The sequence below is a fragment of the Gopherus evgoodei genome, chromosome 6 (assembly GCF_007399415.2).
Source record: "Gopherus evgoodei ecotype Sinaloan lineage chromosome 6, rGopEvg1_v1.p, whole genome shotgun sequence".
Classification (NCBI taxonomy): domain Eukaryota; kingdom Metazoa; phylum Chordata; order Testudines; family Testudinidae; genus Gopherus; species Gopherus evgoodei.
Window position 1 is genome coordinate 121,055,574 of NC_044327.1, and position 26,401 is coordinate 121,081,974.

At 42.2% G+C, this 26,401-nt stretch overlaps 1 protein-coding gene across 1 annotated transcript; it reads left to right on the forward strand.

Annotated features, from left to right (window-relative positions):
- The first annotated feature begins 1,512 nt into the window (after window positions 1–1,512).
- Window positions 1,513–24,523, forward strand: ACAA2 (acetyl-CoA acyltransferase 2). The gene is made up of 10 exons (XM_030566448.1): window positions 1,513–1,644; window positions 5,274–5,440; window positions 7,586–7,714; window positions 12,535–12,651; window positions 13,635–13,782; window positions 18,293–18,468; window positions 19,511–19,640; window positions 21,864–21,934; window positions 22,644–22,798; window positions 23,812–24,523. Exons 1-10 carry the CDS (start codon window positions 1,629–1,631, stop codon window positions 23,894–23,896), a joined length of 1,194 nt encoding a protein of 397 aa, XP_030422308.1. The 5' UTR covers window positions 1,513–1,628; the 3' UTR covers window positions 23,897–24,523.
- Window positions 24,524–26,401: the final 1,878 nt, after the last annotated feature.

Here is a 26,401-nt window from a genome sequence, read left to right on the forward strand (position 1 = left end):
GGGACGACATCACAAGTTTTCATGGAATTTCTTCCAAATTGTTCTGCTGGGGTCAGGGGTACCCCCGATGGAAAAGCCAGTGGGATCGATTGACAAACTCACAGACCCCAGGAGATCAGCGGGCCTCCTCAGCTCCGTGTCCCCAGCGCTTCCAGGACGCCTGCAGCTGGTCTCCTCCCTAGGGAGTGGGGGGCTGCCACTACAGGAGCATCCCCCATGTGTGAGCACGCGGGCGGGCAGGCTGTGGGGTGGGGGGTGTGCGTAATATGACCAGGTTGAGTGTGAGGGCCGCCCACGCAGCGGACTGGACTGTGTTGCGCCCAAAGGACGGAGGGGAAGGAGAAGCAGGGCTGTTAAGGGGCAGCAGCACAGAGGTGGGGGAAGAGAATACACTGGGCAGACGGCAGTGAGTACAGGGCCCCCCGGCAGTGAGTACAAACCCCCCTCCCCCGGGCGCGGGGGTCCATAACACGGGACCGCAGCAATGAGGGACAGGAAGAGTCGCTCCCTTCTAGCGGTGCCCAAGGGGCGGGGCGGGGCGCTCCCCCCTTCGCCTTGCTTCGGCCCAGGCCTGGCTCTGGCCGCCTGCTGCGGACGCAGCGTCCGTGGCTCCCGCTGACTGCCCGGGATCAGGCCGGTCTCTCCGCACGCTCCCCACTCGGGGCCGCATTGGAGTCACCGCCAGGCCCACCGAGGACGGCGTTGCCACAGGCTCCCCCGCCCACCTCTTCCCCGGCTTCCCCCTCCAGCCCGCTCCGCTTTACTTCCGCAGGCGCCGATTCCACCAGCCCCCAACGCCATAAGGGAAAGGTGGGGGAGGGGTGGCTGCCCTCGCTGAGCCCGGCACCTACAGGAACCCGCCTTTGGCGCGAGGCCTTCACGTTATCAACGACGGCCCCCGCTGGGTCCATAACGCGGCTTGCGCCGAATGTGCTTTTCCCAATGGGCAGTGCCCGTGAGCGGGGCGGAGTAGGGGGCTAGCCCCCGGGCAGTGCCGCGTGAGGCGGGCGGGAATTAGGGGCGGGGTAAAAGGCTGGCCCGGGCAGTGCCGCGTGAGGCGGGAATTAGGGGCAGGGTAGGGGGCTAGCCCCTGGGCAGTGCCCCGTGAGGCGGGGTAAAAGGCTGGCCCCGGGCAGTCCCGCGTGAGGCAGGCGGGCGGGAATTAGGGGCGGGGTAGAGGGCTGGCTCTGGGCAGTGCCGCGTGAGGCAGGCGGGCGGGCGGGAATTAGGGGCGGGATAGGGGGCTGGCTCCGGGCAGTGCTGCGTGAGGCGGGCGGGCGGGCGGGAATTAGGGGCGGGGTAGGGAGCTGGCCCTGGGCAGTGCTGTGTCAGGCGGGCGGGCGGGAATTAGGGGCGGGGTAAAAGGCTGGCCCCGGGCAGTCTCCCGTGAGGCAGGCGGGAATTAGGGGCAGGGTAGGGGGCTGGCCCTGGGCAGTGCTGCGTGAGGCGGGCGGGCGGGAATTAGGGCCGGGTAGGGGGCTGGCCCTGGGCAGTGCTTTGTGGGGCGGGCGGGAATTAGGGGCGGGGTAGGGGGCTGGCCCTGGGCAGTCCCGTCCCACGCCCGCTGGTTGGGCAGCGGAGCAGACAGGAGAGCGCCGGGGACCTTTGGCCGCAGCAGCAGCCCAGCCATGGCCCTGCTCAGAGGTAAGGCGCTCGCCCCAAAAATGTTCCGCTTCAGCCCGGCCCTGCCCGTCCGTGTGCCCCTGTCAGGAGCCTGCCCGCGCCGCGTGTCTGGCGGTCACGTCCCCGGCGTATAGGGCGATTTCTCCCCCCGTTTCCACGAAATAAAGGGTCGGGTGTCTGAAACCCGCGGGGTGAGGCCTCTGTTTTCAGGGGCTCTTCGCTGCGGCGTTTGAGTTGTGCTGCAAATCGCTGCCAGCACAACTGTACCTACGTTTCATAGAATTCGTCTTTTATTTTGTTTATAATTTCAGTGCCTAAGATTCATGTTTATTTTAAAGCTTGTTTTTTAGGTTTTTATCAATGTGCATTTTCACTGTTGCAGGAAATTATGGGAGTCAAACAATAAGGAGGGATATTGAGATCCAAAAAGTTAAAAGTGTGTGTGTTTGCATCCTTTTATATATTTACAATCATGTCTGTATGTTCTAACATACTCTCGATTCCCCTGCTAGCAAAAAGGGAAACAATTTTCTTTTCACTGACATATAATAATGGATTTGTATTTGCTACCTCTTCCCCCCTCTGCCCTTGCCCTCATCTCATATCTCTGGCTCAAAAAGTACCTTCTTCAGAGCCTGTGTTGTTCTGTCTAATTAACTAGCATGGAGTCTATTAAATACTATGTACATTGGCATCTCAGGAGATTGGGCCATCATTTCACTAATATACTTAGCCTCCAGTGCCCTGGAATGTAGAAATCTCAGACAAAATTTAAAACTCCAGTCTGTCTGAAATCAATATAAAGCTGACTGAGTTAATTCACTAAGAGATTCCTAGACACTCTAATCTAAAATGCCTTGTTTTCATTACACCCTTGTTTGTTTAAAGGTTATAGGGGAATAAACCTTTGGTTAGAATACAGTTGAACAAGAGGGCTTTGCCTAGCTAGCCCCAAAAGGCAGTGCTGTAAGTCCATAGTCTTGGAGCATGTTGAAAATATACCGGAAACTTTTTAAAGTGTGCGCTCTGGGTCACCAACCTCAAGTGCTCTGACACCTCATCCCAGCTAGCCAGTCAACTCTGAAAACCATGGGAAGCAATTACACTCAAATCCATGGAGAGCCAAAATGTATTTTTACATAATGATTGTATTTCCTCTCCATCCCTTTAAAACAAAAAACCCAGTGTGCCATATTAGCTCCAGAGCTTGAATTTATCACATTCACAGTCGTATCATTAACCATCTTTCTATGTTAATTAACCTTTGGAAGTAGATTTATATAAGGCAAAGGTCAATTGTGCTGGCCTTATTTGTTAGCACTTTGCAGTCCAGAGAAGAAAACTGGGGGAAGGGTTAAAGCATTGTTTGCCTTGCTCAGTGTGGAGACTTTGAATAAGATATTTTGGTAATTAATGTTAAGACCTCTACATTCACTAACTCTTTGATCAATCTCTTTGGTACTGATAAACCCAGGACTTGGAAAAGCCCACTGACTGTCATTAAAGCCCTACATCATGATCCAGGGCCAGCACTGTAGTAAATATCCCAGCATACTTCCACTTGCCAACAGCTGAGTCAAAGAGCTCTGCTGCTCACCAGGGTATTGCCCCAAGAATTTGATGGTACCTCCTGTCTTTTGAATCTCACATCCTGACTGAACCTGTGTAATTGTTTAAGGTAAAAGCATAACACATTAGCATTTCTCAAACGGGGGAGTCCAACCTAAAAAAGGGTTGCAAGATTATTGTAAGGGAGTCACTAGAGTGGCGGCTGCTGGCTGGGCACCCAGCTCTGCAGGCAGTGCCATGGCCAGCCGCAGCGCTGAAGTAAGCATGGCATGGTATGGAGGGGTTGTCACTCTTTTTTAGAGAGGTCATCACAGCCTGAAATATTTTTAAAGGGGGTCCCAGCAAAGAAAGATTGAGAACCCCTGTTTTAACACATCTGTTAATAGCAATGGCTGCTCTCAGCTAAGGGTAGATTGTATATCAGATTGAGATGATAAGCTTGTTGTTTATTTTCTTGCATTATAAACTCTTCAGGATAGGAAATGTCATTTTTTGTTGTTGTTTTGTATGTGTTTTTGTAGTGCTTAGTATTGGGGCTCCACTCTGTTCCATGAGTAGGCCTGTAGGTTCAACCAGAGTACAAATAAGAATTATTATTATTATAGTTTAGCTTTGTGCCTGGCTAACAGCATAACTGTAGCACAGGATTTCAGTTGCGAAATCCTATCCTCTTCAACAAGTTATCTCTACTGAGTGGGATCAGTCTGTAGCGCACTCTGCTGAGTCAGAATATAGTTGATGCTAGTCGATCAGTTGGCAAGAGCAAATGGAAGAAATGCCCACTTTTGCTAAAAAAAAAAGTCAGGACAGCTAGGACAGGGCTTAACAAAAGGGACTGTCCTGACCAAGATCAGATGTATAGTCACCCTATTAATTCAGGATCCTCATTCTCCTGTGTTGGCACAAGATTTTTCCAAGTGTTCTTATGGTTCCTTAACTTTCCATCACTTCCATTCATAACATTGGGTTTGGATAAGGAGTCCTTCCATGCAAAGTTATATATGGGGGTTTTGTTTTTGAGAGTGCTGGGTGGAGATGTCAGTAATCCATGGTTATTCTATACGTTTTAGGTCAGTCTGCTGTTTTCTAGTTTCCTCTCCCTGAAAATAATAATGACTTCAGATGTTTCGTAATGGCCATGAGGGAAGGCAATAAATCAGAGAGTGTTTTTTTTTACCTCTCAACAAAATGCATAAAGAACTCACAAGCAGTGAAAGATCGCTCAGAAACCATGAACTTTTATATGAGGGAATACTCTTTTTTTTTTTTCTTTTTTTTCTTTTTTAAGAAAGCCTTTAAAATAATAAAAAATGAGGTGATTTAAAATAATTTGCTTTTGCATTGAGGCTGCCTTCTCTGCTTCCTGGTCTAAGCCAACAATTTACTGATAGCAGTTAAAAAGAAATTTTCCCAATAGGCAGGTTATTCTATAGTTGTCCATTCTGGGCTTTCTTGTACATTCTTCTTCTGAAGTATCTGGTACTGACCATTGTCAGAAATAGGGCATTAAACTAGATGGAGCACTGGACAGATCTGATATGACAATTTCTGTCTCTTGCATATTCAAGCTCCCTTATTTTCCTCTAAATCCCTCTTTAAAAAAACACTTATTCATGGAATCCTCCATAGCTTCTCCTCCTGACTATTCATTCCACACATGCCTCCTTCTCTGAAATATTTTTCCAGGCTTTGTCTGGTGTATCTCAGATTGTAAGGTGCTCAGGTTAGAGAGGGACCATATTTTCTTTGTTTATAAAGCCCTATGTAAATTTACAGCACTATATAGTTACTGATAATCTTACTGACCGTCTGGGTGATGTAATGCAGTGGTTCTCAACCTGAGGTCTTCGGACCCCTGGAATCTGCACCTCCGTTTGACATTTTTTAGGCATCCACAAATGGAAAAAAGATTGAGAACCACTGATGTAATCCACCTCTGCTAATTACCTGAAACATCTCTTTATTCAATGTCCATTCTCTTCCTCACAGATTTGATCCATATCTCACTCAAGAAAATCAAATGAATCTTGTCCATCCTCTTCCTAATTTAAACCAATGAATTTTTCTTGTTTGTGTTCTAGGTGTGTTCATTGTTTCAGCCAAACGAACACCTTTTGGGGCTTATGGAGGTCTGCTCAAGGACTTCACAGCCACTGACCTGGCTGAATGTGCTGCACGCGCTGCACTGTCTGCTGGCAAAGTCTCCCCTGAGATCATTGACAGTGTCATTGTGGGTAATGTCATGCAGGTTAGTAGGATGGAATAATTGCTGGTACCTAGCTACTTGCTCAACACCTTTCCCTAATCCATTTCTACATATAACTGCATCTGTTGTTCGATTGGTTGCTATTGAATGAGCCAGAAAATAAATCAAGGGGCTGAAAATACTAAGTATTAATAATTAAGTGATTCCCTTTTATGTTTAAGGGGCTGACCATGCTTCCATTGACCTTGTTGGGACCAGGATAATTTACACTGGGGAAGCCTGTCTTTCTGTGAAATGCAATCTGATTTAAAAAAAAAAATTGTATTCTCATTGAATTTCAAGCCCTTGGGTATACTGCTCTTCTTAGTAGTCTGACTTCAGAGTTAGAACTGAACAAACATTGTTTTCTTTGGGTTTTAGTTAATTGCTGTTTTGCTGGGGCTTATAATACCTGAGAACCCTAGAAATTCTCTAAAGAAATGCAAAATAAATGTAATATCCTATAGATAGCACCAGGCAAGTTAGTGGCCTGGAAGGGTGGATGAAAACGGAACAAACAGATCCTTGCCCCAAAGAGCTTATCGTCTCAAGGCACAATTGCTTACGGTGCAGTAGTCGGTACTCACCCACATGACTAGGTCACTAGCTTTGTTTTTGAACAGGCTGACTAAACATTATTAAGATCTTTTTCATCTTCAACCTATAGATTTCAGGGACAGAAGGAACAACTGTCTAGTCTCCTGTATAGGTCTCTAACCTCCTTTATAACATGGAAGTTCTTTGAAAAAATTCTTAGAGCATGCCTTTTAGGAAAAACGTCCAATCTTGATTGTAAAATTTACAGTGATGGAGAATACATCACAACCCTTGGTAAATTGTTCCAGTAGTTAATTACCCTCAGTGTTAAAAATATTGTGCCTGGCCAGTGACTGTTTTTTCCAAGAGTGCCGAGACCAGAGAATGGTCATGAAGTATAAATAAACTTTGCTTTGTTCTTCTCCCATTAATAACTGCCAATCATACATACATTTTACCCTTTGATACTTGTGTTTTGTCATCTACAGTTAGCAGCTGAACTGTTTTGTTTGGTTTCATCCCATTTTCTAAGCATGGTGACTGATCTAGATAGCATCATAGACAAATTAGTGCATCCAAATTTCAGGCCGTTTTTTGTACAAAGAACAGTGCCATGCTAATAAAATCACAGTAGTAATGGTAGTCTTGCCAAAATCAAGCTTTCTTTTTTCCCCACAAGAGACAAATGTCTGCCTTGAATCAAAATGTGGACACTGCTAGCCACTGCTTCCCACAGCTTCCGTTGGCCAGGAACCACAAACCGTGGCCAGTGGGAGCTGAGGGGCTCCGTGCCTGCGGATGCTCCACATAAACAAACCAGCCCAGCCCGCCAGCAGCTTTACCCTGATGGGCCGGGCGCCAAAGGCTGCCGACCTCTGGACTCATAGATCCCTTTGCTCTGATGGAAGTTATTGTGGGTTTGGCCCTAAATGTTACTAGTCTATGTACAGGTGTTTTGATCATCAAACAGCAGTGGGGCAATGGCTGGTAACTCACTCATATTTAAAAACCTCTTTAGGAAATGAGATTTTACTATACAGATGAGTTAGGGCTTTTAAAAAAAAATCTATCAGTTGTCTTTACTCTCACACAAAGCAGATATAAATCAATACATTTACCTGCTTGCAGAACATAGATGCTCTTTTTTCTCATTACCCACTTTTTCTGGGCCTGGTCCTGATGCATTCTAGTACCTGCAACTTCAGTTGAAGTTATTGGTTGTCACCAATCAGGATTTGGTGCTTTTGTCAGCAGGCGCCCTACTGAGTGTGTGGTTATCATCAATTAGTGGAGGGAATTAGTTACTATTACCCCTGATATCTTACTTGAAACTTTTCAGCTGTAGTACCATTTTCAGGCTGGCATGTAGCTCTGGTGGGAAAGGGTCTCTTTTTGAGATACATTCAGAAACCTGCCTTCAGGAGGTACTTTGGGAAAAGATTTCTTGAAACAATATAAATGCTTCCTGTGGCTTATACTTGTCAAGAAATCAGGTCCTCCAGCGCTAACATTTACCTGAGGTATTAAGTATCCTATTCTGAACTGATTGAAACAGTTGTTGTCCAAGTAAATTAGCAGTTTACAAATGCTGCTATTTTTTTCACTTTACAGAGCTCCTCAGATGCTATTTACATTGCAAGGCATGTTGGTTTGCGTGCGGGAGTTCCTATCCCGGTTCCTGCCCTTACTGTCAACAGACTCTGTGGTTCTGGTTTCCAGTCCATCGCCAATGGATGTCAGGTACAATACTTGTTCTCTGTATATTGGCTACAATTATATATTGTTCATAGCTTTTATCAAACTGCTGTAGTGAGAGAGGAGATGTGTTCTGAAACAAGCGTTGGGGGTTGAATTAGCTGAAGAATGGCTCCCTGCTGAATACTGTGAGGTGTTCAGCTGTTATCAGTAAGTGATCTCCTGTGAGCATCCCAATGAACATATTATCTTAAGGAAGAATTTAAAGGTGCCTTTGTAGTAAATGTTGGAGTGCCTTGGAACTGAAAATCAAATGTGTTTGCTTAACTTTCCATATTTATAGGGATATCCCATGGAGCTCTGTTGTTGCATACAAGAGTTCAACCTTCTAAAGACATTCATATAATTAATGTAAAAAAATTCATTAGGGCTAGTTGAGAAGGGGATGGGGGACAAGAAAGCAGCAACTTTTACAAAATTAAGGGTACTTAAACACCATGTAAACACCTGTGGCTGGCCCTGGTCAGCTGACTCAGGCTTACAGGGCTCAGGCTGCAGTGCTGTAAAGTTGCTGTGTAGACATTCAGGCTTGGGGTGAAGCCCTAGCTCTAGGACGTCAAGGGGGTGGGAGGGACCCAGAGTCTAGGCTCCAGCCCAAGTCCAAATGTCTACTTTAGCCTCATGAGCCCAAGTCAGCTGACCAAGGCCAGCTGTGGCCATGCCTCAGGCTCTTATTCCAGTGTAAACATACCCTCAATAAAGCTCAGCTATGTTGCAGATGCACTCTGTTCTCTTCGTCATGGAGCCTGATCCTGCACCAGCTTGAGTCAATAGAAGCAGGTTGGGCTTCAGAAGTTTCAGAGTATATTTTAGCTCTCATACTTTCTGCTGATGTACCCACTTGGGTAGCTGAAATAGCTAGCAGTGTGGAAAACTGAGAAACACCTGATATGTTTTTATGAACGAGAGTGACTCAATTTACCCTTTCACCTTGTATTGTTACCCGTTGGGTGTGACACAGTTAACTTTTTTCTTGAAACAAGACAAGCAGTGCAATGACTTTGTGGAGTCACCTAGCGTGAGTGAACTAGCAGGAACTAAAATCACTGAGGGGTAACTAATGTAAATCCCTAGACTGCTAAACAATTGGGTAAAAATACCATCTCCTGAGGAATAGTGGGTTCAAGAGGCCCAGCAGACAAAGAACTAAGAATTGTATTAAGTGGGCAGCCTACTTTAGAGGATCATCATGGAACTGACATGAGACTAAACAAGGAGGACAGACCCTGCTGAAAGGCTTTGGAGGACTTTGAAACCTACCTGGTCTCCATGAGGAAGGTGGGTGACACCTGGTAAGGCATGCATATGTATAAGCTGTTTGTTGCGTTCGAGAGAGACTTTCTCTGTAATGCTTTTGTTTCAAATGACTACTTTGCTGTATGAAGGTTGGTTGGTCACTGGTAAATTCAGTCGTAGCCCTTGAGTTAGAGCAGGACAGCAAATACTGAATTCAAGCTTCTTAAGGTGATCACAGTGAATTGAAGGAAGAAACTGCAGCTTAAATTCCCAGGCAAGAGGGAGAAGAACACATGTTCTTTAACATGAAAGAGGTGATGACTAGAGGCATGAGACCCGAGTGGGGATACTACAAAGGGGTTAAAGGTGCAGTTACCCTGGAACTGTAACAGCAGTCACTTGTATTTCTAAAATGTCTGTCTTCCAAGGATCTCCAAGCACTTCACAAAACCAGTTTAATAATAGTATCCTCGTTTTAAAGCAAGGGAGCCTAATGGAAATAGAAGTTAATGACTTTGTGCAAGTCACAATATGTTTAATGGAATAGCAGTCAGATCTCCTGACTTCTCTTCCTCTTTTTATAACCACTAGACAATCTGCCTCTTCTCCAAAAGTTTCTAATTAGCCAGGCAGATGTTCAGTGTATGCTCTGATAGGGATTCACTTATGAAGTTCACTATATATGTAAGGCTCTTTTTTTAACAGCAGCAGTCTACCTCCTTTCCATTCCCATAACAAAAACAGTTGTTTTTGTAACAGTTTGCATGTTGTCACAGTCAAGAAACAGATCTTTCACTGTATCCACTATGATTTTCTCTGCACTAGAAAAATACATTGAGGTGAGCTACGTTGATGGTCACCTCTCAGTTCAAGAAGCTGATAACATCTACCTTTGCTTCTGTTATTTTAGCAGTGAAATTATGTTTTACTGTTCACACAAGACAGTTTATCCTTCCTTTATCCAAGGATGAAACATTTCATATAATAATTTTATTTTGTTTGTGCAGAGTGGTGTTTAAGGAAGAGAAGCACCCTATAAATTTAAACAGTGTTTTGTGCAAGCTTGAGTAATCATTACAGCAAAAAATAAATATCCGTTTGAAAAAATTCTGCCACAAAAACAAATTCCTCAAGATTAAGAAACTTAAAAGTTGAGGTTATAATTCTTGAAACAGATCATAACACACTCTTTTGGCTTTGTACTAGAAAGATGCTGTCATAAACAGATAGCTAAGGGTTAATGTCTCTTTCACCTGTAAAGGGTTAACAAACAGTGACCTGCAACACCTGACCAGAGGACCAATCAGGAGACGAGACTTTAAAATCTCGGTGGAGGGAAGCCCTTGTTTGGGTTTTTGGGTTTTTGCGTTGTTCTCTCTGGGTCCTGGAAGGGACTAGACGTGCAACCAGCTTTCTTGCCAATCTTCCTGCTACAGTCTCTTATATATTCAAAATAGTGAGTATTTAGTAAGAAAGGCGGTTATAGTCTTTTGATTGTTTTCTGTATTTGCAAATGTGTAGTTTGCTGGAAGTATTTTAAATTGTATTTTTTGCTGGGGGGAGGCTTCTTTCTAGTGTCTATAAGCTGAAAGACCCTGTAACTTTTACTATCTAAATTACAGAGACACCTTTTACTTTTTTTTTTTTTTCTTTTTATTAAAAGTTTTTTGCTTTTTAAGACCTGTTTGATTTTTTTCCCCTTGTTGAGGCTCAAGGGAATTGAGTCTGTACTCACCAGGGAAGGAGAAGGGAGGGGAGAAGGGTGGAATCCCTTTGTTTTAGATTCACGGAGCTTGAACCTGTCTATCTCTCCAGGAGCCCAGGGAGGGAACACCTGGAGGGGAAGAGAACGGGGGGGGGGGAACAAACCTGATTTTTCTGTGTTGTGATTCAAGGAGTTTGAATCACAGTAATCTTCCAGGGTAACCCAGGGAGGGGAAATCTGGAAGAGGCAACGGTGAGGGAAGGGGTTTACTTTCCTTGTGTTAAGATCTAGAGGGTCTGGGTCTTGGGGGTCCCCAGGCAAGGTTTTGGGGGGGGCCCAGAATGTACCAGGCACTGGAATTCCTGGTTGGTGGCAGCATATCAGATATAAGCAGGTAATTAAGCTTAGAGGAATTCATGCTGGTACCCCAACTTTTGGACTCTAAGGTTCAGATTGGGGAACGATACTATGACAGATGCATTGAGGTTAGCTACTCTGATTGAGGTCCATGATCTATCTTTCCAGTATAGACACCCCCAGGAGTATTTGTTAGTTTGAGTGCAGAGAGTAAGGTTATAATTATATGGTGAAGTCCAAATTTCCTTACTTTCATGGAGTTTTTTTATGAAGGTGTCCACAAAAAAACCTGTACCACAATTACTTTTACAAAACCTTGCACAAAAATTGTTTTATAAGGTGCTTTCCTTCCCTGCCAGAAAGGTGCTGCACAATATAAAATACAACCTCGGTAATACACTTTTTTGATGTTTGGCTAATAATAGTCTATACTGAATTAATATAAAAATAGTTTCAACTCTGGTCACTGTGTAATACAGTAGAACCTCAGAGTTACGAACACCTTGGGAATGGAAGTTGTTTGTAACACTGAAATGTTTGTAACTTGAACAAAACGTTATGGTGGTTCTTCCAAAAGTTTAAAACTGAACATTGACTTAATACAGCTTTGAAATTTTACTATGCAGAAGAAAAATGATGCTTTTAACCATCTTGATTTAAATGAAACAAGCACAGAAAGTCCTTACCTTGTTAAATCTTTTTTTTTAATAGTTTACATTTAATACAGTACTTTACTGTATTTGCTTTACTTGTCTCTTCTGCTGTCTGATTGTATACTTCCAGGTCCAAATCAGGTGTGGTTGACTGGTCAGTTCGTAAGTCTGATGTTCGTAACTCTGAGATTCCACAGTAGCTTTAAAAATATTCCTCTTCAATTAAGAATCAGCATAGCAAAATGTTTGAGGAGCCAGTGTGTCCTAATGATCAGAGCAAGGGACTAGGAATTGGGACTCCTTGGTTCTGTTTCTGGCTGTGCCATTCACTTGCTGTGTGATTTTTAGGCATGTCACTTAGGCCAAGTTTTCAAAAGCTGCCGGTGTTTTTGGGACCCCACAAAAGAATCAAAAGGCCTGACTTTGTTTGTTTTATTTTTGTAGAAGTACTGTGTGCCCACAACTCTGAAGTCAGTGGCACCTTCCGATGCTCAGCATCTCTGAAAAATTAAATCCAGTATGCTTCAGGCTAAGTACCCAAACTGAGAGGCCACTTCTGAAAACTTTGGCTTTGATCTCTCTCTCACACTTGCGCTCTCTCTCCACCGCACCCTCCTTTCTATAAAATTAGTGTAATAGTACCTCACTGACCAGAGAATTGTGCTGTTTCATTAGTCTGTACAATTTTTGAAGATCTTTGTCAGAAAATTAATATAGCATAAGCATGAATTATTTCTTAAGTTGTGCACCTAGTTTTCTAATTGGCAAGGTATTTTACTGAAGCAATTGCTGTTGTCTGTGAAAAATAAAATACCCTAAAACCTACACATGACGCATCTGTATTATTTTAATAGGAAATTTGCCTTAACGAGTCAGAAGTGGTTCTTTGTGGTGGATCAGAAAGCATGAGCCAGGCTCCGTACGTCGTCCGAAACATTCGATTTGGAACCAAATTCGGAACAGATCTCAAGGTCTGATGATGTGATTTTCTTTTGTTTTAATTAGGTCTCATTCACAGAGCAGTAGAAAACACTGGACCCATAATTTTGTAACCAAAACTAATGTAGATTAGGTTCAGACTCAGATGTTGAGGCATTTTATTTAATGTATAACAGTTTTATCGAAACAGTCAGTCTGATACAACTAAGCTTTTAAGACTGCCAGCTTTCTAACTATTCCAGAACTATTTTTTAATACCTATACTGAATTAAACATCATCCATTAACTCCTAAACTTTCAGAATTCAGTTTAGTTGATATATTGCTTCAAAATCCTGAACACAATTGAAAACCTTTTCTGATAGTCTTCCATTGCATTCCCACTATTGCCTCCTTGGATCCAGAAAGGACAGATGAGTTCTCCCACACTTCTCTGGTAAAGAATTCATAGAGTGCAGATTAGTGCAGCCCTAAGAACTATAAGATGTGTTCCCAGAAGTCTTAATGGCACACATGAGTGAGAATCACACTTAAGTGAATACAGCAACTGAAGTATTGTTTTGTAGTGTGGCTGCTCTCACTCCAGAGATGAAACTGGTGTGTAGATAACTCAAGGTAACTGCAGTGAAGATGTTTCAGCTGAGCCCAGGCTATTTGAAGGATTGGCAGTTTACTTGGGAATATTTGATTTGGAAATTGTTGAAAGACAAACACAGCTATTTTTCTCAATTCCTTTTGATGGTAGAACTGCATATTAAGCTTTTTGCTCTGTGGCATTGTTGATCTCACCAATTTTCTTTGTGTACATTGTCACTTCAGTTCTGCTATAGTTCTTGTAGTCAATTACACAGAAGTACTTTTCACATGCAACTGCTTCAGATAAAGTTATAAAACCTAATTAGTTACCAAGATTTTTTTTAAATAACTTCTAAAGCACTGGTGAAGACCTTGTTAAAATACTAATACTGTAATATTGATTCTGCATAAGACTTTCCCTTTAATAATGTTTTTGGCAGATGGAAGACTCTTTGTGGGCAGGCCTAATGGACCAGCACATTAATACCCCAATGGCAATTACAGCTGAAAATCTGGCTGCAAAATATAACATCTCGAGAGAGGACTGTGACCGATATGCAATGAAAACACAACAGAGATGGAAAGCTGGTCAGTAAACTTTGAGAATTAAAAGTTAAATGGAAATCATCAACTTCAAATCCAGTCAAACTATGAAGCACCAATTTAAAGTAGTTTCAGGTTGAACACCTGCCCCAAAGTTCCTCTGGCAATTTTTGTGTATTTAATTTAATTTTTTTTTTAAAGTGTCTTATTCCTCTGTTGCTGAGGGCTAGTCTACACTAGGATCACTACAGCAACGCAGCTGTACTGATGTAGCTACATCGCTGTAGCGTTGCTAGTGCAGATGCTCTCCCATCAGCATAATTACTCTACTACTATGAGTGACAGTAGCTTTGTCGGCAGGACAGCTTCTCCCATTGACGTAGTGCTGTCCATGCCTGCACTTAGATCAGTGTAACTTGCGTTGCTGAGGGAGTGACTTTTCCATACCCCTGAGCAATTTAAGTTATACTGAAGTAAGAGCTAGCGTGTACAAGCCCTGAGTTGCTAGAGTCAAGTTCTCAAGCCTATTCTAGCAGATCCCATTGCATGATTGGGACTGAACTGATGATATACACAAAATGCTATCAAATGTCCACAGAAGAAAAACTTCTTAATCCTGTAATCTCTTTCAGTTGTTTTAGAAGCTACTTGTAACACCAGTAGGTCAAAGATTTCCAGGTAGAAATTACATTGTTTGTTTTCATTTATCTTAAGTTACTCTGTCTTGTTAACATTAATTTTTCAGCAGATTTTGCATCATTACAAATGATCCTCCACCTGCTGCTAGTAAACACATTACCTGTTTTAATTAGTGCTTTCATGGAGTATAGAGGTTAAAGCACAGGACTTGCAGTCAGGATATAATTTTGATCTCTAGTCCTGGCTGTGCCACCGACTTGCTGTGTGACCTTGGCCAAGGCACTTAACATCCTCTTTGCCTCAGTTTCTCAATCTGTAAAATCAGAATTGCCCACTTTGCAGGGGGTGTTGTGAGGCATAACTCAAAGTGCTTTATAAAGTGCTGTTAGATCCTTGGGTGGAAAGTGCTTTTAGAAATACAAAGCATCGTTATCTTTCCCTAACATACTGTTATCTTTCCCATATTACCAAACAGCTCGCTTAGTTTTGCCTGATGAAAAGAGAGCCTATTTGCTGGTGGGGATACAGGTATATTGCTGGTAACTGTAACAATGCATTGCTATAAGGAAGGAAGCCAATATTCTTCCCAGTGATTGAACCCACGAAGCCCAAGAGTTGAGTTACATTCTGCACGTGCTCCTGTTTCACTTAAATGAAAACAAGACAATAAAGCAACCACTTTCTGGAAACGATTCCGTAGTTTAAAAAATGAATTGCCATTATTCATCCAAACAAGACTTATTTTGCTTGGAATATAAATGAGAGAGAGTGGTTTGAAAACACTCAGTGCAGCGAGGTTTGTCTTTGGGGTAGTTATTAAAGCGCGCGCACCTACTGCAAATAGTGAGTTTGTCTCCCAGAGGCCATGAGAATGCCAGGGGGAGAAGTTATGACTGTACAAGGAACGTGTCTGGTCTAAAATAATAATTAGGGCTGTCAGTTAATCTCCGTTAACTCACCCAATTAACTAAAAAAAAAATGGTGATTAAAAAAATTAATTGTGATTGATCGCATTGTTAAACAATAGACTACCAATTGAAATTTATTAAATATTTATGGATGTTTTTCTACGTTTTCAAATATATTGTTTTCAATTACAACACAGGATACAAAGTGTACAGTGCTCACTTTATATTATTTTTTATTACAAATATTCGCACTGTAAAAATTATAAACAGGAGAAATATTTTTCTGTTCACCACATACAAGTATTGTAGTGCAATCTCTTTATCATGAAAGTGCAACTAACAAATGTAGATTTTTGTTTTTGAGTGCAGTTATGTACAATGTAAAATAGAGCCTACAGGTCCACTCAGTCTTCCTTGTTCAGCCAATCTCTCAGACAAACAAGTTCGTTTACATTTATGGGAGATAATGCCTGCTTTTTATTTACCATGTCACCTGAAAGTGAGAACTGGTGTTTGCATGGCACTGTTATAGCCCATATTGCAAGGTATTTGCATGCTAGATATGCTAAACATTCGTATGCCCCTTCATGCTTCAGCCACCATTCCAGAGGACACGCTTCCATACTCATGAGGCTGTTAAAAAAATAATAATGCGTTAATTAAATTTGTGACAACTACTTGGGGGATAATTCTACATCTTCTGCTCTGTTTTACCTGCATTCTGCTATATATTTCATGTTATAGACATCAGATGATGACCCAGCACATGTTCTTTTGAAGAACACTTTCACTGCAGATATGACAAAATGCAAAGTACTAATGTGAGATTTCTAAACATAGCTAAAGCACTCAACCCAAGGTTTAAGAATCTGAAGTACCTTCCAAAATCTGAGAGGGACGAGGTAGGGAGCATGCTTTCAGAAGTCTTAAAAGATCAACACTCTGATGCAGAAACTACAGAACTCAAACCACCAAAAAAGAAAATCAACCTTCTGTTGATCACATCTGACTCATGATGATGAAAATGAACATATATCGGCCTGTACTGCTTTGGATTGTTGTTGAGCAGAAAATTGTCATCAGCATGGATGCATGTCCTCTGGAATGCTGGTTCAAGCATTAAGGGACATGTGACTCTTATTTACATGCCAGATGCACTAATCTTGTGATGGCGCCTACAACAGTGCCATGCTAATGCCTGTTCTCGCTTTCGGGTGACATTGTAAACAAGAAGCAGGCAGCATTATCTCTGGTATACACTTTGTATTCTGTGTAATTGAAATCAATATATTTGACAATGTAGACAATATCCAAAAATATTTAATTAAATGATACTGTGTTTATAGTTTAACAATGCAATTAATCACATGATTAATCATGAAGAATTTTTTTATCACGCAATTAATCACAGTTAATTTTTTAATAATCATTTTAGGACCTGATCTGTAAGGATTCATGCATGCAAGTAACTGTACTCATTTGAGAAGTGCCACTTAAGAGAATAAAGTTTATCAGATGGATAACTTTTTGCAGGATCAATAGAGTACAGAAATTTAAAAACAAAAAATCACAAAAATGTGTAACTCAAGTATCATGTATCTGAAATATGAAAAGGATCCTCTGCATTTGTCAGGATATTGAGGGCAAATCTGTCTCAGGCAGTTCTATGTCCAGTCCTCATTCCAGTCTACTGGGTATACTGGTATTTCTAAATTTGTTTATAAAAGTATTTGTCTACCTAGCAGACTGGAATGGCTCATTTTGAAGCCTTTCAGTATAGGACATAAGTACGTGACCAGGTCAGGTACTTTTCTTGGGAAAAATTTCTACCAATTCTCAAGGATAACTTACTGTGCCTGATCAGTCAAGTTTTGTTTTTTTTCTAGCTATGATAGCATAATCCACACCAATCTTCTTTTGCATAGTGGTCAAACTAGCCCTCTATATGGTGATTTTTATTTTTAATTTACTGAATGAGATGTTAGGGACTGTATAGACATCCACATCACTTACTCCCAGAGCCCAGCCATGGGTGCCCCCCAGCCCAGTCACCCACGTCCCCTAAAGCCCAGGAATCCAGAGAGAGAGAGAAACAGCCTGATGCTGGGTCCCACGCTTGTACAGAGTTTCCTGTACACTGCCTCCTTTCTTCAGAATGAACCTCAGCTGCCCGGAACCCTCCAGGCCCCTTTTCTTCCCCCACCCCCGAGCAGCAAGTGTCCTGTATTTGCGAGCTGGAGAGCTTGGGCTGCGTTGGGTCCAGCAGCCTCTAGTGGCAGCACCAATTCTGCAGGGAAAAATGAAATTCTATGCACAACGTTAATTCTGCGTTGTGCAGTGGCTCAGAATTCCCCCAGGAGTAACAGAGACAGTAGTTTTAGGATTAAATCAGATAAGACCATTTCAGACCTTCCTCAAATGTAAATGTCTTGGAGTTGAATCTGAGGAGTTGTCTTTTTATTGTCTGGAGGTATTGTTTAACCTACATTCTGCACCACACTGATACTGCAGACGTTCAGGGGCTAGGTCCTCAGGTGGTGTAAACTGGCATTAGTTTTAAAGAAGCTACACTGGTTTACACCAGCTGAAGATCTGGCCCAATGTGTTTCTCCCTTCTTGTCTCAGTGAACTGTGCAGCTTTCAAACTCTCTGACAAGCCATAAAGTTGTAGAACCAACAGCAGGACAGAATGTACACTGGAGATGCATATCCACTCAGTACTGTTCAAATTTAATTGTAAACTTCAGAATCACTATTTAAGCCTGAAATGCTCAAATTTAAAACTGGATGACTCTTCACTGTAAAAAATTAAAACTGTTTGCATTCTTTTGCCCAATTTAAAAAAAATCAATTTAAATAGAATAAATAAAGTCTGAAAAAGAAGTCTCTAAATACCTACATAGACAAGTGTAAAGTTGATTATAAATGAAAGTACGCGTTTGCCAGCACTGATCATTCACCTGCTGCTGTTTAATTATAATTCTTGTCATTTCTTTCTGCTATTCCAGCTCAGGATGCTGGTTACTTCAGTGCTGAGATGGCGCCAATTGAAGTGAAAACAAAGAAAGGGAAACAGGCTATGGAACAGGATGAGCATCCTAGACCCCAAACCACCATAGAACAGCTGGGAAAGCTCCCTCCTGTCTTCAAGAAAGATGGGACCGTCACTGCTGGGAATGCTTCGGTGAGCTCACGGAGTATAAGGAGTTAGAATTTTGATCTGAGAGGGGTTATATGTAGGTAGATGCCAAGGGTTCTCATAGTCTTTCTTCACCGTACTTCTCACTTGCAGAGATGTTACTGGGCTGCCAAGAGTGACTTCTGCAAAAAAATAATTCTGATTCTGGAACTCAAATTGCAGTACAAAGCTTGGGCCTGGGTGGCTTTGTCAACATCCCTGCAATGAACAAGTCCTCAGTTGCCTTCTCTCTTCTAGAAATGCAATGCAGTAGAGTAGCCACTGCAGCCAGCATTATGCTGGTACCATCACACTTAACAAGACATCCACACTTTCTCATCTGCCTTGAATCAGTATTGCTGCAGTTTTGACTTTGCACTGATTGTATGGAACTCTGCTGGGACTAGCTGCTGTTCCTTCCTTTATGGACAATGAGCATTTTAAACTAGATCGCTGGTTTCAGCTGAGCTCTGCTTTGTGGAGGACCCTGATCACTGGGTCATCTGTAGGCCAAACCAAGTGCTGATGTAACTTAGAGCAGCCTATGGGCTTAGCAGCGTGACATTAGGAACCCTATCTTTTGGCATAAATCTTATAGACTAGTAGATTTGTTAAAGCCAGAAGGACAACTGCAATCGGGTAGTCTGACTTCCGGCATAACACACAGCACAGATGGGAAAACCTGGTACAAGTGTTTGTAAAGTGTCATACACCCTTAACAGCCATGAAAAATTATTAAATGTTAATGATGACCCCAGTCCATATATTGACTTTTAAAGTATCTGAAATAGATTTACAGGGCAGAGAATCTATTTTTACTTCCTTTAAAACACTGAAATATATAAAGTCTCAGTGTCTAGTATTAATTTTCAAATGCCACAAAATAAGAAAATAATTTGATTATTTAGAACAAACTGGCCTTTAAGAATAGAATTATGTATTTAATGTGTGTAATAAACAATTGCCATCAGGTTCGTCTTACATTAATATCTCTGGCATAAAATTGTGTAATTAGTGCATTGAGAGTATGTTCCTTTTTTATTACAAGGGAGTATGTGATGGAGCTGGGGCACTTGTCATAGCCAGTGAAGCGGCACTTAAAAAACACAGCCTCACGCCACTGGCTAGAATAGTAGCCTATCATGCATCTGGATGTGATCCCAACATCATGGGCATTGGTAAGTTGCAGTGGAGCAAATCTTTTGGTAGCATGAAAAAATATGAAGGTATTCTTGTGGTGGGTGTTCTATGGGGGCCTTGTGCTGAGCTCAATGGCAATGGAGGAACAGTTTGTGAGTTGTTTATTATAGGGTAGACTGCAGTCAAGTCTCTCCTATATCTGACTGTGGAGTGACACTGACCTCTTTGTCTTAAAGAATGCAGTGCTGGGCCTGGACCCTGAGGGGATAGGAGGAGCTCTGTCAGAAAAGGGTTTTGCTCCTTGGAGCCCTATCTCAGAAAATGACACAACATAAAGTATTTCAGTATGGGAGGGGAATACCACCGCAAGTTCTGTTGTTCCCTACAGTACTCTCTGCCCTGCTTTTCCCAAGCTAGTGTTCAGTGACTCAAGTAAATAGAGCTTCTCCCATTTCTCCTGAGAACCTGTTTGGTAGCTAGCTAGGATATTGCTCGAGACATTTAACGTAATTTCCCATGCTTGGTTTCATCCCATTTTTCCCATTAGAGGGCTAACAATTATTTCCTTCCTTGGCACTCACTGTGTATATTACCAGGTGTGTGGCAATATGTCCAACACTCCTACACACATGTACGTGCAAAATCCTCGCTTAAGCCCTGGTCCAAAGTCCAAATCTTTCCATTGACTTCAGTGAGCTTCGAATCAGGCCCTTTATTCAGTTTATTGTCTAAGTAAAAACCAAAACCAGGCCTTATTTAATATTTTGTGGATATTTATCAGTGTTTTTATTACAAAAAATAAACAATTGAAAATAGGTACAAAAATTAACTTTTTTTTTTTCTTGGTAAATAATTGGTTTAATAGTGGGGGATGGGTAGACATAAAAAAGCAACAAATAGAGAACTGTGAGTATTGAAAATAAGAGAAGTTTTTATGCTGTAGTTTATTTCATGAACTGTACGTTAACAAGATGTACACACACACACACACGCATTCACGTGTGGGTGTCTGTTTTCCACTACATTGCCTTACTTAACAGCCTTGCATTTACACTAAAGTGTTTATGTTAATAAATTAGTCTACCTAATGTAGTGTATTAGACTTTCTTAACATAACCAGTATTTTCATAGAGTTGGGTCATCCAAAATTCAGGTGAAAGTTGGTAAATACTGAATAATAGCTTTTATAAAATCTGGGAATATTTGTGTTTTAAAGATTGGTAAAAGCCAAAAAGAAAGGGCCTTAGTTATTCTTGACTTGCCTCTCTCTCCAGTCCCTTATTCATTTTTGTTGCTTTTATTAATATTCTTTTATCTTTGAGTTACCAACATCTTTCTAGTATTGAAGTCCTCAGACTATTCTAAGGGAGGTCATCCCAGTGTTGTATAAAAAATAATTTGTCTCCTCTCTAATGTGATACCTCTTCACATTGCGAACTCCTTATTTGCCTTTCACTAGTCGTCCAAATTCTCCCTTAACATTTATGTTTTTCAAGTATCTCTCTGGATTGTGTGTCTCTGTGTTTTGGATTAATTTCCCTCAGTGTATTAAATTAGATTAGGTTGTAGCTGAGTTTCATAAAAGGGTGATTTTGTTTTTAAACCATCGCTCCCTGTAATATCCACCAAAAAGTTGCTCTCCCTGACCTCAGACTTTATAGCTTAGACCTGCATCTCCTGAGCAACAATTTTTCTACCACAAATGCAGTGAGGGGACTCCCAGTTTGTGACACACACAACTAGACACATGTTCTCCACAGTTCAAAAAGTCTGTATTAATGTACTTTGTATATCTGGAGAGAAGAACTGGTTTGAGGGAGAAGATCAGGGGCATTTGCAGCTGCCTCATGGAGCTTCTGAAGACTGCAGGTAGTGTTAGGCCTTATTCGGGTTGGCAAGAAGCTGGTAGGCCCCATTTTGGCTAGAGAGCTGTATGATGCATTGAATAGGAACCTGAATGAGTGGGTGGAGGTAGAGAAAGGCAGTAATGAGGTTTCTTAAGCTTGTGGGATAGTGGGTTGAAGAAGTTCCCAACTAGCCAATCCTAAGGGTTCTTGTGTTTTGGAGCCCTCAAATTGCTGAATAAAACACTTGGTTAGCGTGTCACAAACCACCAAATGCTTACTAGGAGCCCACAGTAGACTGGGGAACCTGATGAGCACCCTCAGGCTCACAGGGTGGAGCCTATCCCATGTACAGTATAGTTTAAATGCTTATTGTAAAATTCTTCAGCTACTCATGTATGTATAATTTTGAAATAGGTCCTGTACCTGCCATTACTGAGGCCCTGAAGAAATCAGGACTCTCCCTGAAAGACATGGATCTGGTAGAGGTAAGGAGAGCAGTGTGGACAGAAAGATTATATCTAATTAGGAGCAGTAGGTTAATAATCTAATGAGATGTGTTTAATCTAGAAGGTTCTTCTTTGCTGTATGATGGACTGAAAGGAAGTCCTTGAATGTGGCTGTTGCAGTGACTGCTATTGGCCATTTAACTAAGTTTCTTTCAGTGCTTCCTCTAAACTCCTGTTTTCAGGAGCTTAAAACTCCTTTATTAAAAAACATCCTGTAGTCTGTAACTTGTCCAGGAGTGACATGCTCTCTTAGGCCACAGAGACGCTAAGGTACTGATTTTTAAATGCATCCCTTGGTCAGTAGTGACTAAAAGTGGTTACCCTCTGAGACCTGTCTACTGCTCTATGGGAAACATGTTAGTGGCCCTGGTCCAGTCCTAAAAGGCAGGTATCCATATTGCTGCTGGCTTTTTTATTTTTGTGTTTAAAAGAAGCTGTGGATTAATTGGCTTTGAAGATTGAACTGTCCACTTAATCACTAGAGGTTGTTACTGCAGGTCTGGTTTGAGGTCTCTTGGTGGAGTGGAAAGGAGAATCTTACACTGTTGCTTTGTCATAGACCTGTGCTTCACGTTCTATTTAAAAAAATAAAAATCTTCAATTTACAATTGTGAAGAGATCCTTAGAAATATGAATTCTGATGGAAAGTCAAGCATCTACATTTTGATTGTGTCTCTGCTGTTTTCAGGTCAATGAGGCTTTTGCTCCTCAGTATTTGGCAGTTGAAAAAGTTTTGGGACTTGACCCTGAAAAAACCAATGTCAACGGAGGTGCCATTGCTCTCGGTCATCCCCTGGGAGCATCAGGGTCAAGAATCACTGCTCATCTGGTTCATGAATTAAGGTGAGTATGTAGCTGAAGCTCCTGATAAAACACGCAACCCTGTTTGCAAAGCTGATTTCAAGTACAAGGGGTTGTGATGGACACTGTATAGCTGTAAAATCCCTTTCCTCTCCTGCCATTCAATACCCTTTTAGAATCCCTTCACTGGCTTCCCGTCTCTCACTGCATCACTTCACATCGTTGTCCTTAACTTCAGGGCCCCGCAACTCCAGTCTTGTTTCCTCCTAGTCTCATTCCAATCGTCTCTGCTCCCTTTAGGTCTGATCCTAAAACCACTGAAGTCAATACAAAGACTCTCTATGCTTCCGTGGGCATTGGACTAGGCCTTTTATTTTTCACTGTTTGCTCCCTGTTGTCTTATATTGTGTGCCCCCCCCCCCCCCCACACACACACACACACCTTGAAAACTCCCACTTCTTGTTCCTCCATTGCTTTCCCTCTTCTTCAAACCTGCTTCCGCAAATTTTCCTGTGTTGGTCTCCTCAAGAGTGATCTTTCTGCATTCTTAACGTAAACAGTTTCCTCATGGGTTTGAATGTCTTGAGGGCAGAGACCATATCTTTCTATTTGTATTCATACTTCTGCAGTACTTTATCAATATTCAGTAATAAAGCAAACCTCCGCTAATGTGCAACTTGCAGAGCAATGCTGCTCTGCTTTTAGAAATTTACTTAACTATAAAATGATGTTCCATCCATGCCACTTAAACTGCATTGAAACCTGAGATTTCCAGTTACTTTTCTCTTTCTTATCCTGAACTCCAAAGTACAACTCCATCATACTATCCTTTAGAATGCCCCAGATCAACGAGTCTGAATTCCATTGAAGAAACATTTCACTTTTTATGCTTCTGCTTAAAATTTTATATATATTTGTAATTTCCAAAACACCCTCTTTTTAATTCTGCATGTGAGAACTCTAGATAGTTGCTTCCCAATGCATTTTGACTAACTTCCTTTGTAGTAAATCAGGGAGACAATTTTCTGTTTTCACTGTTCCTGTTTCTATATAGGCGTCGTCGTGGCAAATACGCGGTTGGGTCAGCTTGTATTGGAGGTGGACAAGGTATTGCTCTCATCATTGAGAACACAGCCTAAGAGAAATTGGAGACTTCAGTGCATATCGCACAACTATTTCCGACTGTTACATGCTCACCAAATAAAGGAATAATGAAAAGATAATACTTAGTACAAATACAGAGCATCACTACCTAGCTTCATCTGGTGACCATCCTGCAAGATGAAGGAAAGGCTGCGAAGTCCAATTTCTGAACAAAATAACTTGATTTTTTTGATGATGTCTTTGTAATTAAACTGAATGTAAAACCACTATAACGACTCTCTTCTGAAATATTTCTTCACACTCTTTCCAGTTGAATAAAATGTGTCTCATTTCCCTCTTAATTCTTCAGGAAATTAGGTCTGACTGTCAAATATCCACCAAACCTGCCTTGCAGTGAGAGTGCCAGAATCATGCCAATATGGGCTTTGATTATTTTTTCAATCAGTTCTGTTGTCTAAGATAAACATCTTTGAAAATCTGTGTTCCTGCTGCATTGCCAGAAAATGTGGCTGTCTTTTTTTCTGTTTGAAGATTGTTTCCGTGTAAAGCAAGTATTGCAGAATACTCTGTGCATTTTGTACTTGCCATATTGAAAGAACTAGGAGAAAACTGAAATCTCCACTGTGCCTCATAATAAAACAATAAAAATGATACTGAATTTGTCCTATTGATTTTTATTTTTCGTCCAAGAAAGGTGCATCAGTGTAATAAGTTTAGATGACTTATTTGGGTCATAACCTTGCCAATATCATTCAGTGCTCAACATTTAAAAAGTCAAACTATTATCTGAGATATTTCCCATCCCTGTATTTCGGATGGGATACTAACTGGTAACTGTTGTATAAATCTGAATCTTCAATGGCAATTGACATACCGCTATAACTCTTTCAATAGGAGTCTGCTGCACACAACTCAGGTGTTACATGTGTTACAATGGCCCACTGTTTACCTTTGTCCTATAAGACTGTCCTGTCCCTATGTCATGAGTCATTTAGGGAGAGCAGGTGAGGCAACTGCCTGCCTCTCTAGCAAATGCTGCTCTAGCTATATCAGCAGGAAGTACTACAGTAGTCAACACCATAACCTTTACTGTACTCTCTTTCCCCATGCCAGAGCACATCAGCTCCACAGCTTGTCTCTACGACTCAACTAACATATGTAGGAAACTGGAAGTCACTTTTGAACCCAGGTTGTCTTGCTGCCAGGGAAATTCAGTGTACATAGGACATAACTGACATTAAAGATCGTTGGTTTTGGTGAATGATGTTTGAAGTGTATAGTCTTTACACAATACTTCAGGAGCGTAGCTAGAAGCGGAAATTTGGGTGGGCCCCGGCATAGGGTAGATGAGCAATGACCTGTCCATGGGACAAGTCCAGACTGAACTTCCCTACACCCGCATGTGTGCAGGGTGTCTGTGTTTTGTCCCACAGATGTAGTCATGGGTGGGCCAAGGAAGGCAATGGGGGATGGAGGGGAATTGGGGACAGAAAGGAGATGAGGCGGGGAAGTGTCCTGGGCTGGGTTGCTGTGTGTCCTGTAGTGAATCTACTATGTCTCTGGAGTGTTAGCGACTGAAGTGCTGGCCAGGCTGCACCCCATGCTTGGCAGCCAAGTGAATGCTGCAGCCATGGTCTTAGGATCCATCCAGGTCCCTGGAGTTGGCTAGATTCTCCTTCCTGCTCTTTCTCTGCATCTTCCCCCAAAGCTGTACTCCAGAACCATCCCAAGCCCGGCCAGGAGTATCTGCCAAGGAGAGTGTACAGTCCTGGGATGGGCTGGGAGCTCGGGGGTATGTCTACATAGCGGCTGGAGCCTGCTTTAGTTTTTCTTACCAGCTCAGCAGGACAGACGTGCTGGCTCTACTGAATACAAACCCACCCGCACTCCCTTGTTACATACTCAGGCAGCTAGCCTGAGTCACTCTCCAGGCTACCCTGGGCCACTATTTTTACTGTGCCAGCTTGAGCAGAGCTAGGCCATGTCTGTCTGCACATGCTGGGAAGCACCCTCCTATCTGCTGTGTAGACGTTTGCGAGATGTATCTGCGAAACTCTGCTCCAACTAAGGCCTAGAAACAGATGTGTAGCTGCAGCAGGATGGGCTAGCTACCCTGAATAGCTAGCCTTGCTGACGAATGTATGCTCGGGGAAGCTACCTTCATCCGCACTGCTGGTGCTGCTGTGGCCACAACTATGTTCTGTTTTAGTTCATTAGCTTGATGAGAGCTGCTGTGGGTGTGCCTCTGACATGCCCTCAAGCTCAGATTTGGGTGGGCCTGAGTGCTAATTGGGTGGGGCAGCCCACCTGTGGCTACACCCCTGTTTTATTTGTGGTATTTGATATTGAAAAGGAAGGTGATCCACAAAGGGTCTCAGGCATCCAATATTTAGGTGCTATTGAGATCCTTGAAACCTCAATTCAATTGCTGCCTAGCCCTTGAGCTTCCTATATTCCCTAGGTGCTGGATATGTGTAATACTGCCTAGGGTCCTGAGCAGCTCAGTGGTACTAGGACATCTCTCACCCACAAGCCCCCAT

Coding starts and splice junctions, on each gene's coding strand:
- ACAA2 (XM_030566448.1), top strand. Junction 7,715..12,534: donor CCATCGCCAATGGATGTCAG/GTACAATACTTG, acceptor TTATTTTAATAG/GAAATTTGCCTTAACGAGTC. Junction 21,935..22,643: donor AAGACATGGATCTGGTAGAG/GTAAGGAGAGCA, acceptor TGCTGTTTTCAG/GTCAATGAGGCTTTTGCTCC.